The sequence below is a fragment of the Callospermophilus lateralis genome, chromosome 13 (assembly GCF_048772815.1).
Source record: "Callospermophilus lateralis isolate mCalLat2 chromosome 13, mCalLat2.hap1, whole genome shotgun sequence".
Taxonomy (NCBI): Eukaryota; Metazoa; Chordata; class Mammalia; order Rodentia; family Sciuridae; genus Callospermophilus; species Callospermophilus lateralis.
Window position 1 is genome coordinate 7908093 of NC_135317.1, and position 14646 is coordinate 7922738.

Below are 14646 nucleotides of genomic sequence, written 5' to 3' on the forward strand. Positions count from 1 at the left end.
AACCCAGGGCCTTTGCCACGGTAGGAAAGCACTCTATGGCTGAAGCCTATCTCAGCAATAGTTGTCACCTCTGTACCAGAGGCTAAACCAAGGCTTCCCACCTGGATTAGTTCCCAGCACAGCTGAAAAGCTCCTCCTGAAAAGGGCTGGGGCTCAGAATCTGTCACTCTACCCAATTTCACCCAGTGATTGGATGATGTTAGCTGTCAGTCACAATGCAGAGGCGGGCCTGGAGACCATCCATCCGGGACGCTGGGGGGAACTCTCCAATCAGTGCGCAGAGGGAGAGAAAGGGCGGGCTTCCGCAATCTCCAGGGCTTTTCTTCCTCAACGACTCCGCTCCTCATCCTTCAAGCTGAGAGTTTTCTGCTCCAGGGACTCAGGTGACTTTGCGCAGCCTGTGTCTCCCCCCCCCCACCCCCATCTCGGGTTCCTGGAGGTTCCTAGAGAGGACGCCGGGCCACCACAGAAGACAAAAATGGTGAGTTTGAGACCAGGTCTGAAGGTATGCGTCACCCGGCGCGCCGGTGAGCTGGGGAGCCCTGAGGAGTCCCCGCTGGCGGGTGGCCCTGCCCCCTGGTCTCATGGGGTGAGCTCGGTTTGGGGTTTTTGAGGTGAGCTGCTGCACATGGCAGAGTCCCCGCTGGAGGGTGGCTCTGGACCCTGTCCCCTGGTTCCCTGGGTTTGGAAGTGCGGCTCAGGTCCCTGGCGTCCCCTTTGCTCCCTACTGGTGGCCCGACCCACTCTTCCCAACATGTAGGAAGCAGGGCCACAAATGCACCTTCCTTCTCCCAGTGGAGCTCCTCTGAAGGCTGCTGTAGGTCCTCCAAATTGCAGGCACCTCCTGCCTTCTAAAACACCACCTTCCCTCCACCTCACAGCTTACCCAGACGTTCATTCTTCCCACTGGGTTCAAATGGACACCTTCCGCTAATTGTCACTTTTCATCTAGTTAAATATTGGAAATAATATTTCCTTTCTTTTAATTGGGGATCCAAACTCGGTGAGGTTTATCAGCCGCATCCCCAGCCTCCACTTTTACTGAATTTTGAGATCTGCACCTACTTGTTGTGAAAGCTGGTCTCCAACTTGTGATCCTTCTGTTACTGCTGTTTACCAGTGATGAGTCCTTGCTTCCCTGAATGCTGAAGTATAACACCAGAGAAGTATGCCAAGGCAAGTGTAGAGTGGAAAGTAGAAGGTTTATTAAAGGACAGCAGAAAAGACTTCTCCCTGCAGGAAGAAGGGGACCCAAAATGTGGAATCCCTTTAAGGGGGAGGTCTTCCCTCTTTAATAGTTAAAGTCTTCTTTCTGCTTTCCCACACTTTGTTTCTCATTATGTTGCAGTGATAGAATGCAGGTGGGAAGGTCCAAAAGGTGGGAGATAGGTGGGATGGAGGAGTAATCGGGGCAGGAAGGGCCTGGGGTGGCTTTCGGATTAGCACTTACCTGTTTGCTGGGAGCTGTTTCATTAACAGTTCCTTAGAAAGGATTCAGGCCTTGGGGACATTAACATTTCAATTGCTGCTCTGGTTTCCAGGACTCCATTCTCTATAATAGCCTCTGTTTTATACATCTTACACAATATTAGACCCAATTTGCCTAATTACCTATCTGTAAATCTGGCTTCTGCTTCAGCCTCCAAAGTTCCTGGGATTACAGGCATATATCCAGGGGGCAAAACTGTGACTTATGCAGTCAAGGGGAGAAATAGAGACTTTCCACACATTTCTGTCCCTTTCAATGCTTTATTCACTCAAACTACTCAATACAGTTTAACTGTATAGGTTCTTAATCAAGAAAACAACAATCCTTAATGTAGGCACTGCAATAGACATAATCAATTCACAGCAAACAATTCTAGCTTAATTAATTTACAGCAAACAATTCTAGATTCATTCTAAGCACTGCAAAACCCACTTAATCATGACAGGCTAATGACAGACATTCTCTCTGCATGCTAAGTTCAAAGGTCTTAGGCTTTTAGTCCAGCAGATGCACACTCACTCATACTGCAGTGATCATGTCTGGAACCAAGTCAGGCTTTTCCTGGTGGAGCGGATGACCAGTTGGGGAGGAGGTTGTAGAGAGGAGTTGCAGCTCTCACCAAGGTCCAGAGGAGGCAGTAGAGTTTGAGAATGGTGAGGATCTCCCAGGGACTCAGGAAAGATGCCAAGTGATGGGATGTCAGGTCCTCAGCAGGCTCTCTAGCTTAAGTGCATCCTTGCTTCAGCTGGCTAAATTTCTGTTCATCAGCTCTATCATTTATACTAAATTTTAGGGCTTTTGATCACCCTTTTAATCCTTATCAGCTACCACCTTATTTCTCAGTGACATCATTTACCCTGGGGTCATCTCCACCCTGATTTTTTTGCCTTTTCCTCTTATCAGGCAAGGACAGCCCGCCAGAGGCTTCACTCTCTTTATCAGGGTGAGGGGAAGTAACTTGTTTGAGGCCTTACTGGAGGGATCTGTGGATGTGCCTAGGGAAACTGCAGGTCTCTTAAAATGAAGTTGCTTAGGCTCAGGCCTAAGGCCATTCTAACAAGGCCTGTGCCACTGTCCCTGGTAACAAGAACACTTTTGAAAGCATTTGTTTTCTATTTGTGAATATTATACTTGAGGGGAAAGAATAATCACTTAACAGTTTCCTGTGTTTGGTCAAAATAATTACTTTAAAAGAAAAAAGGCATTTGTTTCTAGGGATATTGAATTTTGGGTTATGTACCAAGCCCCCCTGCCCCACTTTGACATAAATTATTTATTTACTTAAATTTGTTTTTATTTTTATACATGGCATTATAATGCATTTTGACACAGCACACATAAATAGAGTGTAACTGCTCCTTTTTCTGGTTGTACTTGATGTGGATTCACACCAGTCCTGTAGTCATATATGCACATAGGATAATAGTGTTTAATTCATTCTTCTGTTCTTCATCCCCAGCTCTTTAAATTTGCTTTTCAGATGGGGTCTGGCTATGTTGCCCAGCCTGGCCTGTAAGTCCTCACCCTCCTGCTTCAGTTTCTCAAGCTGTTGACATTAAAGGCATTGGCAATCCCAGCTATGGAAAATAGTTCATTTTGATCCAAATATTAATGACCATATTCAGGAACATGGATTCAAGTGACCCTAAATGATGTGTCCCACCTGAAAGACAAGGATTGAACCCAGAGGCACTTAATCACTGAACCACAATCAGTCCTTTTTAAGTTGTATTTTGAGACATGATCTCACCAAGTTCCTTATGGCCTCACTAAGTCGCTGAGGCTCACTTTGAATTTAACAATCCTCCTACCTTATCATCTCAAGCTACTGGGATTACACTTGTGTGGCACTGTGCCTGGCCTACAAGAACTTTTATAAAAAAAAACTGTATCACTACATATACAATTGCATTGGTAGAATCATCAGATTGGTGGGCTACAGAAAAAGGAAGGAAGGAAGAAAAAAGAAATTTCTTCTTTCTGTTGTTATTATATTCTTACTTTGGTAGATGGTGGGGACTAGATGTCTGGTAAGGGTAGTGATATATTCTGAGAAATTTAATAGTTTTGAAAATTGTGGTCTGATACAGAAATTAAGATAATTGGCTATTAAAGGGCTTAAGATAGCCCAAGATAATTTTTGCTCTCCATGCAGAACCCTGCCTTTTCTCCCTTGTGGTGGTCTGGTTAGCCAAGTCAAGTACTCTAAAGGTTCTTTGATGTAGATGCAACAGTATAGAGAACTTGAGTTCACAGCTGTAAAAATCTTGTGCTTCTCCTTTTATCTTCCTTAGGTGTAGACACCATGTCAGATTTCTTGGGCAGAGGTTCCCTTTGGACGCCTCACAGGGTCCCATGTCCTCAGCCACTATTCTCTCCTGGAGCTGCCACAAGATGCCCACAACTGCCCTGCAGGGTGAACAGAATTTCAGGCCCTGGGTCAGCTCCTCCTAGAGGACAGGCTGAGGTGTGGGGTGTAGCCTCTCAGGGAAGCTGCTGGGGGCCCTGGGCTGAGGAATCTCCTGGAACAGGCCTCCTCTAGACAGCTACTTCCTTGGGACTTTTTTTTCCCAAGCTCTGTTCCCATTCCTTGGAGACAAGTGGACCGTCAGCCTGTGGATGCTGGTGCTGAGGGGCCAGGTCACCAGTGATTCCTGCCCTTTTACTCTCACAGTGTGAAGGAGCAAAACCTCTCCCAGAGCATAAGGAACACCCACCTCAGTGCAGAGCTGTGCAAACCTGAAAAGCCTCATAGACTGGAGTCATGGTCTAGGTCCCTGGGAGGGTGATCCCAGAGGCTTTCAGGAAGCAAGACCAGGAGGGGTCATGTTCCAGATGTCAGGGCCCTTACCTGCCCCTTGAGCCTGACACATGTGTGCTCCCTCAGCACCAAAGCTTTCTGTGTATCACTTTGAAATGATCTGCTCACTTTTTTAAGGCCCAGGTTTATTTTTTTCAGAGCCAAATGGGATAGACTATTATTAAATAGGCAAGAAAGAAGTGGATTTTAAAAACTATAGTTACATTTCCATTGTTAAAAAAATTACAGCCAGGTACACTGATGCACACCTGTGATCCTTGCTGTTGCAGAGGCTGAGGCAGGAGGATTGCAAACTTGAGGACAGCTTAGCAACTTAGCCAGGCCTTATGTCTGGGGATGTGACTTATCAATAAAGTTACTCTGGGTTTAATCTCTGATCCCAAACCAAAGGAAAAGAACAGAACAGAAAAACAAACAAACAAACAAAAACATCTAATTTACCTTTTGCTATTCCTGAGTATGCATAGACAATTGGTGAGATTTGATCTTGTCTTTTCAATGATTTCCAATTGAAATCCATGTCCTAGATTCCAGAATGCCACTTAAGTAACAGAACAACTCTGTCTACCATTATTTCTGCAGAAAATGAATCCATTTCTACAAAAATTGTGGTGGATAAATGTATGAATTTGATTTTATGTAAATTAGTTACAGTTGTTGACAAGCTGATGAATTTGACAGGGGATGACAGTTTGTTGTTGCCGTTGTTGTCTGGACTTGGCAGGTTCATGTTAGCTGTGTGGTTTTTGTTATCAGGAATATAACCCAGAGGTGCTTAGCCACTGAGCCACATCCCTGGCCCCTTTTTGATTCTTCCTTTTGAGTCCGGGTCTTGCTACATCACCTTGGGCCTCTTACCCGCGAACCACTGGGGTTACAGATGTGCACCATCACACCCATCTTCATAAGAAGTTTTAAGGACAATTTTGGCAATACCTAAAATACCCAAATGTGATCATTTAATCACTGAATAATTTATCAGTGAAATAATAAATGACACCTGTGTTCTTTTTTTTTATAAAGTTTTTTTTTTTTTTTAAAGAGAGAGAGATAGAGAATTTTAATATTTATTTTTTAGTTTTTGGCGGACACAAGATCTCTGTTTATATGTGGTGCTGAGGATCGAAACCGGGCTGCACGCATGCCAGGCGAGCGCGATACCACTTGAGCCACATCCCCAGCATGACACCTGTTTTCTGAAAAGGAGAGATATATATGTCTAAGTAAGGTTGCTGATCCTCTCACAAGCACTCCCACCATGTCACCTGATTCCTGTTCCCTCCTAATTACCTCCTCCTAGGGCCACCCATTTGGGAGCTGGCCTTTTAGCTTATGAAACTTGGGAATAATATAAATGCTCTCTACTCTCTCTGTCCTGTACCATATTTTCACTGGTCTTAGATACAGTGTACTCTTTTCATTTTAGATACAGTTTTTCTTAAGTTCACCCCCCAAAAAACACAATAATCCATGCCCTTAATTTCACATAATTTACTGAAATGGTCTTTGTTTTTTCAAAGAGTGTAGATTATGGGAAAGTTCAGTCTCCTTTGTAAGAAAGTGTGTTGTCTTTTCATTGATTTTTGTTGCCTTCCATTGTGTATCTTTTGTATTATAATCTTTTTTATCACTCATTACATATATTTTCAGGGTTTTTTTTTCTTTTTGTGTGTGTTTGTGTGTGTGTGTGTGTGTGTGTGTGTGTTTGCACATGTACTGTTGGGGATTGAACTGAGGACTATCAAGTTCTTACTACTGAGCTACTCTCCACCCCAAGAAAATTAGTATTGTAGACAGTTGTTTACTTTTTTGCTTATGTATTGAGTGCTGGGATTGAAGCCAGGGACTTGCTCATGCTTATGTTGTCCTCAAAAAATGAATTTCAATGTGTGAACAGCATTTTGGAGGTGGGCTGGTGTTTTACTGGGGAATAAACCTACAGGCACTTGACCGCTGAGAACATCTTCAGCCTTCCCTATTTATTTTGTGCCTATTTATTTTTTATTTTTATTTTGTAGAGTTGTAGATGGGCAGAATACCTTATTTTGTTAATTTTTCTGTGGTGCTAAGGATCATACCCAGTGCCTCATACATGCTAGCAAGTGCTCTGCCACTCAGCTACAATGCCAGTCCCCCCATTTATAGTTGATGAAGACCAAGAATCACAGAATTTCTGGGTGTCTTGCTAAATTCCTGAGAGAGCCTCCAACTTGCCGTTTCCCTGCCTTGACCTCCCTAGTGGCTAAAATTACAGGTGCACACCACCACACCAGCAGTTGGAATGAGTTTTGAAGACTTAACATCCAATTTCTTTCCAGATGGAAATAGTATTGAAAATCAGTTTCTTTGCTTTTGTCCATAGTTTTGAAATTTGTAACTATGAATCTTCTTCTTTGCTTTATTTTTTGCATTATTATTTGGGAAAGGTATTCGTTATGTAATATTGTTTCTTATGTTTATATTTGTTAAAGTTTATGGCATGGTAGTTCATTCATTTCCTTACTAAATCAGTTTTGTTCTTCAGAGTAATTTTAAACTTACATAGTTTGTTAGTGTTCTCTAGAGGAACAGCATCAAGAGGAAGTATGATTATAAAAGGGGGCTTATTAGTTGGCCTACTTGACCAGAAGCTGGATGTCCACAGTGGCAGTCTGCAGCTGGAGAGCTTGAGAAGTAGTAGCTGCAGAGTCCAAGAGGCTGAAGCCTCAGAATAAGAGGGATCAATGGTGCTGCCCTAGTTCAGACCAAAGGTTCTGGAACCTCCTGGAGAATCACTGGCACAGTCCACTTTGGGAGAGTGAAGAAGGCAGAGTCTGATATCCTCAGGCCATTGCAGCAGCCATTGGAGAAGAAAGGGTCTTGCTCTGCTGCTACTTTCTTCTTCTTCCAACTTTTGTTCCACCCAAGACTCTGTCCCATTGGATGGTGCTGCCTATACCTAAGGAGGTTCTCCAGTTTGGTTTGCTATCCCATATGCCAGTCATTTGTAGACACACCCTCATGGACACACCAAGAGGACTCTTAATCACAGGCATCTCTTAATCCAAGGGGGTTGACAATTCAAATGAGCCATTACACTTATTATCAAACACCATTTCTCCACATTTTGCATTGATGTTGGATGCTTGTTAGTTACTGAATCAGTGTCCTACATTTTATTAAGGAGTGGATGAAGCAATACCTTATTCTCAGCTGAAATCCATCCTTTATCTTGGGGTTCCTCCCCTGTGTGATGTGTTTTGTGTGTCACATACTCTACATAATAATGTCATACAGAAGAGTTTAAGTGCATCAATAATGTTGTCTTTTCCAGAATGTTCTTGGAATCTTACTGCACTTGGCCTTTCAGACTGTCTTCTCTCACTTACCAGTCTGTATTTAAAGGTGCTGTGTCTTTCCAGGCTGCAGACCTTATTTTCTGGGTGATGTTCTTTGGTGTGGTTAAACTGCAGCTTATCCATTCAGCATTGAAAGGTGCATCTTCCTTGCTTCTAGCTTTGGGCAGTTCTGGATATGGCTGCTGTAGTCACTGCTGAGAAGTTTTCTGTGCATAATTTTCACCTCATTTGCATAGACACCTGGGAGTGTGGTGAATTAATTGTTGAGAGCACCATGTTTATTTTGTAAGCGTATGACTGTCTTCCAGAGAGAGTGCTCTTCTCTCCATTCACATGAGCAAGGGAAGGGTTCTTGCTGATTCATGTTTTCACTGTCTTTTGGAGCTTTTGGTGTTTGGCATTTCACCACTCCAGTGAGTATCTGGTGGCACCTCATTGTTCATTTTGAAGTTTCCTAATTATATGCTGGTGAACATCTTTTCACACATGTATTAACTGTGCCTATTTATTGAATGAGTGTCTTTCCAAATCTTTTTCCCACTTTCAAGTTGGTTGCTTATTTTTGTACTGAGTATTCTTCATGTATGTTGAATACCAACCAAGTGTTTTGACAAAATTTTGTCCAGTTCTCCAGCATGTCTTCTCATTCTCTCAAGTGCATCTTTTGAAAAACGCAAACATCATTTTGATCAAGTTCTATTTACAAGTTTTTCACTCACAGATCATGTGTTTGATGTTGCATATGAAGCTGTCATGCCAGCCCAGATTTCTCTGTAATTACTTCTTTGTTATTTTAGTGAAGTTTGTAATTGTACATTAGATACTACAATGTATAGGCAATTTTTTGGTGCCAACAAGTGAACCCTGGGCCTCCTATGTGCCAAGCAGGTGCTTTGCTAGAGCTGCAGCCCCAGCTGTGTGTCCTACTTTGAGACTGAAGCTCCACTGGGAGCTCTGTGACATTTGTGAAATGAGAATGCTTTGTTTCTCTATATGCTAATTAATGTCCAGGTGCTTTGGCAACATTGTCCAAAAGAGTATATTTTCCATTGATTTTCCTTTGCTCCTTTGTCAAAGATCAGTGGAATATTTTTATACTGTGCCCCAAACCACTGTGTCTTGATGATTATAGATTTTTAGTAGTTGTTAACCTCAGGTAGTGTTCATCCTGTGAATTGAGTGTTCATTACTGTGTTGGTTGTTCTGGATCTTTTGTTACTGAAAACATAACTTAAAAGATTTTTTTATTGGGATTATATTGAATCCATGAATGAAATTGGTAAGAATTGATGGTTTCACTGAGGCTTCCCATCTGTTAACATAAAGTATCTCCATATATTTTCCTTGTCTCTGATATTTTTATTAGAATTTAGCAGTTTTTGTCATACAGATTTTTGTTAGATTTATATATGAGTATTTATCTTTTATTAGTGCTGTATAAGTGGTGTGTGTTTGTTTTGGTTCTGGGTGTTGGATTCAGGGCTGCTCTACTATTGAGGTACATTCCCAAAACTTTTAATTTTTTTGTTTAGAAAAAGAGTCTTGCTAAATTTCCCAGGATGGACTGAAAGCTGGGATCATCCTGCTTCAGCTCCCTGATTGGCAAGGACCACAGGCATGGTCTCCATGCCAAGCTTCATATTTATTATTTAGCTTTTTGTTGTGATGGATAATGTTAATTGGTTTTTCAATTCTGAATAAGCCTTGCATGTGTGCTGTGTTCCTGCGTCCTGTAGAGGCCGATGTGAGTGGATCTGGGCCACTGGGCTTGACTTTCCACAGTAGTATGCTGGTCCCTGGATAATGTTAACTGAGTTTTAAATTTCGAATCAGTCTTGCAGAGCTGTAATAATTTCCTCTTGTCTATGGTTATAATTCTTTTTATTTATTTTTGGATTCAATAAAGTATTGTTTGATGAGGAATTTTGCATTCATGATCATGAGAGTCTTCCATAGTTTTCTTTTCTATTTAATACTTTTCTTTACGTAATTAATTTTGATAATATGGTAAAATATGCCATATAAAGAATTAGAATGTGGGCTGGGGTTGTGGCTCAGTGGTAGAGAACTTGCCTATCATGCACAAGGTCCTGGGTTCAATCCTCAGCACCACATAAATAAATAGGATAAAGCTATTGTGTTCAACTACAACTAAAAAAATAAATATAAAAAGAAAGAATTAGGAGGTTTTAACTCAATTTCTGTTGTATGGAAATAACAGTAGAAAATTGATGGCAGGTCTTAAGTGTCTCATGGAATCCTGTTTGAGATGTCTTGCCTTTCTTTTTTTTGGGGGGGCGTGGGTAGTAATTATATATTTTTTAAATTTTTGAAATATGTTTTAGTCTAAAGTTAAAGGTATAATAAATGATATTTGTCTGCAGAATAGACGGATGAAGTACCCTTTGCCACTTAGATTTCAGTTTGCCTAGACCATCATTGTGATCTATCTCCAAGACACCTGCTGTCACTCATACTTTTTCCATGCTACAAAGAACAGCCCACTAAAGGATTTCTCTTGGGCTCCTACCAACCTCTGTTGATACTGCCTGCTTCAAATGTCATGTGTCTTAAGTCCTTGAGCATGGTTCTTTGTGAGTGGCAGGGTCATATTCTGGTAGGTGGTCCTTTTGGCTGTTCCACACTGTGCAGAAATCATAGCTTGTTTAGAGACCTACGTGGAGTGGCCTGTTTCACAAGCAGCCAGCGTGGGATAGTTCAGGATTCTGGGATGCAAACCTGCTGCTTTAACACACCCTGGAAGTGCTTGTGCCTGAGGTTTCCTTGCACCAGCTCTGCTACAGGAATGAGGAATCTCTTTGATAACAGACCACCATTGTACATGTGGCCTATCTTTATCAAAGTGTCCTTGAGCAGAACGGTGGTGTGTGTCTCATGACTGTACATTATCTGAGTGAGACATCTGCTGTTCAGAAGAGTTTGACAATCATTGGACATTCATGGTTGCCATGAGGTTTGGGAAAGGATTTTCTACTGTATGTTAAGAAAACTATTTTTCAAACCGATATAATTTTGTAAGGCTGTTGTTTGGACAAGGTAACATCTTGGGGTCACTGAGTTCTTTCAGGGACACATGCCATCTTTCCACACACCCCATTCTGCTTTGACATTAACCACCAGAAATTATTATATTGTTGTCTTTATTAACCAATGTGCTTGATTACTAATTGGGTAAATTTGTTCTGGAGTGAAGCACCTGCAAAATTACAGTTGTCCTCCCTGTAATCACCGAAGTTGAGCTCAGTCCCCAGTGAACACATTGTGACAATCTGTGTGGAAGATTGTCTAACTGTTGTCTATGAGGGAAACTCTTTAGTGACTCCATACTCTGAGGGTGTGAGTTGGGGTTGATTCTAGGCACTTCTTTAAGGATGGAATAATTGACTTTCAGAAGGAAAAAGGAGATCAGTAAATACCATGTTGTCTATATTAACTGTGTAGGCCCAATGAGCCACTGTGGTTGGCAGAATCTCTCAAATGCTGAGTTTTGTGATCCCAGCAATTTCCTACTCAGTCAGCTTTCGTTTCTAAGGGTAAGTAATATGAAGAGTGCTAATATTAGCTCTCTACTGCACAGGATGTTGGTAAGAAGGTGATAGAGATACAATCAACAAATAAGATATGGGTGACTCAGGAGCCCCTCTTACTTCCTGTGAACTCACCACAGGAAGGGTGTACAACACTCTAGTATTTACCTTCTGTGCAGACCAATTCTACTCTTGGAGTGACTGTGAAGTATTAAATGCACTGAAGATTTCAATGACCAAATCATGGAATTAATTGGGAGGCCAGGGAATCACATGAACATCATGCATGTTGAGTATAGATTTCTCATGCTGTCAAATCTCTCCTGGCCTCCACTAAACATTTGGGGGATATTTTAGATCTCAGTGACCTTTGAGGATGTGGCCGTGAACTTCATGCAGGAGGAGTGGGCTTTGCTGGATGCTTCCCAGAAGAACCTTTACAGAGATGTGATGCTGGAAGTCCTCAGAAACCTGGCATCTATAGGTAATAATTTCTGTATTTATATAATTAGAGAATTTGTGTTAATTTTTTTATTCATGTAGAATATGAAAAGACAATCAGTTGGTGAATTATTGTAGCATAAAATTCACCTAGGATTTGAAAAATCATTTCTAGCTCTTAAAAATTTTAAATGATGTGGTTTGGCATTTTAGGAAACAAATGTGATGAGAAGAACTTTGAAGATCAGATCAAACATTCTGGAAGCAATGTAAGGTAATTGTACTCACAAGAGGAATCCTTGAGGGAATCTGAGAATGTCATATAATTTTTAAAACCAATGCAAGAAATTTGCACAACTTTATATGTATTTATTCTTATAAGATTTTTACCAGAAATATATACTTCACTGGGACTGGGGTTGTGGCTCAGTGGTAGAGAGCTTGCCTAGCATGCTTGAGGCACTGGGTTCTCTTCTCAGCACCACATTTAAATCAATAAAGTCTATTGACAACTGAAATAAATTATATAATTTAACTGTAAAAGATATTCAGTCTTTTCAAAGTGCTTGACTTGCAGAAAGTATTATGAAATTGCATATGTGAATATCACTATTTGGATAATAACCATAGGCAAGCTGTGTTGCAAAGCATTATTTCCTCTCAATCTCTTTGTTCTGGCAATTTGAGCAAGTTTGAAAAACCTAGGCTTTACCTCATGTTGGTAGTAACGTTAGCCTAGGACCTTAAATAAATACAACATCATGAATTAATCAAGTACTAATAATGTGCTGGTCATTCTTCAAAGAAGTCATATGCTAAACTCCAAAGGCAAAGAATAGTGTGGAGAAACTTTCAATGAGATTCCAATTCTTAAGCAAAGAAAAATTTTAATAGAGTAAATTCATGTGACTGGATTATGTGTGCCAAAGACTTCATATGCCCTTCATTCCTTCATAGGCAGATCACATCTCACTATGGACACGAATGCTACAAGCATGAAGAATGTGAAGAGAAGCCATGTGAATTGAAACAATACAGGAAATCTCTGGTTTCTCTCAAAAGTGTTCACACACAAATGTTAACACAAACTGTAGATGGACCCTATGAAAATACAGTATGTGGGAAAGTCATCAGACGTTCCAATGACATTCAAAGGCATGAAGATTCTCATACTGGGTGGCAACCTGATGAATGTCAACAATGTGATGAAGTCTCTTCTCCCACAGGTGTTCAGAGACACACAAGAACACATAGTGGAGGTAAACCTTTTCAATGTGAGGTATGTGGGAAAGCCTTTCATTCCCCCACTTTATATAGAAAACATGAAAGAACTCATTCTGGAGAGAAATCCCATGAATGTAAAGAAGGTGGTAAAACTTTGGTTTCACCCACAAGTCTTCACAATCACGTGATCAGGCACACTGGGAAAGTACTTTTTAAATGTAATGTGTGTGGGAAAGACTTTGCTTACCGAAGTTTATTTAGAATACATCAGAGAAAACATACTAGAGAGAAACCCTATGAATGTCAAAAATGTGGAAAAGCCTACACTACTTCATCTTACCTTCAGATACATGAACAAATCCATTCTGGAGAGAATCCCAATGAATGCCAACAATGTGGAAAAGTTTTCACTACTTCTTTTTCCCTTCACAGACATGAACGAACACATACTGGAGAGAAGCCCTATGAATGTAAGCAGTGTGGCAAAGCCTTTGCTCAGTCCTCTAACCTTCACTCACATGAAAAAACTCATACAGGAGAGAAGCCCTATGCATGTCAACAATGTGGGAAAGCCTTCAGTACTTCTTCCTACCTTCAGATACATGAGCGGACTCATACTGGGGAGAAGCCCTATGAATGTAAGCAGTGTGGCAAAGCTTTTACTCAGTCCTCTAGCCTTCACTCACATAAAAAAACTCATACGAAAAAGAAACCTTATGAATGTCAACAATGTGGGAAAGCCTGCACTACTTTGTCTTACCTTCAGATACATGAAAAAATCCATACTGGAGAGAAGCCCAATGAATGTCGACAATGTGGAAAAGTCTTCACTACTTCTTTTTCCCTCCGCAGACATGAACGGACTCATAGAGGAGAGAAGCCCTATCAATGTCAACAATGTGGAAAAGTCTACACTACTGCCTTTTACCTTCACATACATGAACAAACGCATTCTGGAGTGAAGCCCTATGTGTGTAAGCAGTGTGGAAAAGCCTTTGCTAGATCTTCTCAGCTTCACAAACATGAACAAACTCATACTGGAGGGAAGCCCTATGAATGTAAACAGTGTGGCAAAGCCTTTGCTGAATCTTCTCAGCTTCACAAACATCAACGAACTCATACTGGAGAGAAGCCCTATGAATGTCAACAATGTGGAAAAGCCTTTGCTAAATCTAGTCACCTTAAGAGACATGGAAGAACACATACTGGAGAGAAGCCCTATGAATGTAAGCAGTGTGGCAAAGCCTTCGCTCAATCCCATCATCTTCACAGACATGAAAAAAAGCATACTGGAGAGAAGCCTTATGAATATCAACAATGTGGAGAACGCCTTGACACATCCAGTGAACCTCACATAAATGGAAGAATTCATGCAGAAGAGAAACCTAATGAATACCAACAATGTGGAAAAGTCTTCATTTCTTCCTTTTTCCTTCAAAGACATGAAGGGACTCACACTCAAGAGAAACCCTATGAATGTAAGCAGTGTGGCATAGCTTTCACTCAGTCCTCTCATCTTTGCTCACATGAATGAACTCATACTGGAGAGAAGCCCTATGAATGTCAACAATGGGGAAAAGCCTTTGTTATATCCCATCAGCTTCACTTACATGAACAAACTCATATTGCAAAGAAATTGTGCTGATGAAAACAATTGACAAAGTCTTCTGTTATCACAGTTCTTCTCATCAACATGTTGGAAGTTTACTGGAGAAAAATTCTTTAAATGTGAAATGTGAATCAATATTTCTTGTCACCTTCAAACCCAAAAATGGGCTCACTATG

The 14646-nt window shown here is 41.1% G+C and overlaps 1 protein-coding gene across 1 annotated transcript; it reads left to right on the forward strand.

Annotated features, from left to right (window-relative positions):
• The first annotated feature begins 431 nt into the window (after positions 1-431).
• LOC143637833 (uncharacterized) lies at positions 432-14395 on the forward strand. Its single transcript, XM_077105113.1, has 6 exons — positions 432-481; positions 11554-11680; positions 11851-11911; positions 12595-12656; positions 12864-14135; positions 14304-14395. The coding sequence occupies exons 1-6, from the start codon at positions 479-481 to the stop codon at positions 14393-14395; spliced, it is 1617 nt and encodes a 538-aa protein (XP_076961228.1). The 5' UTR covers positions 432-478.
• The last annotated feature ends 251 nt before the right edge of the window (positions 14396-14646 follow it).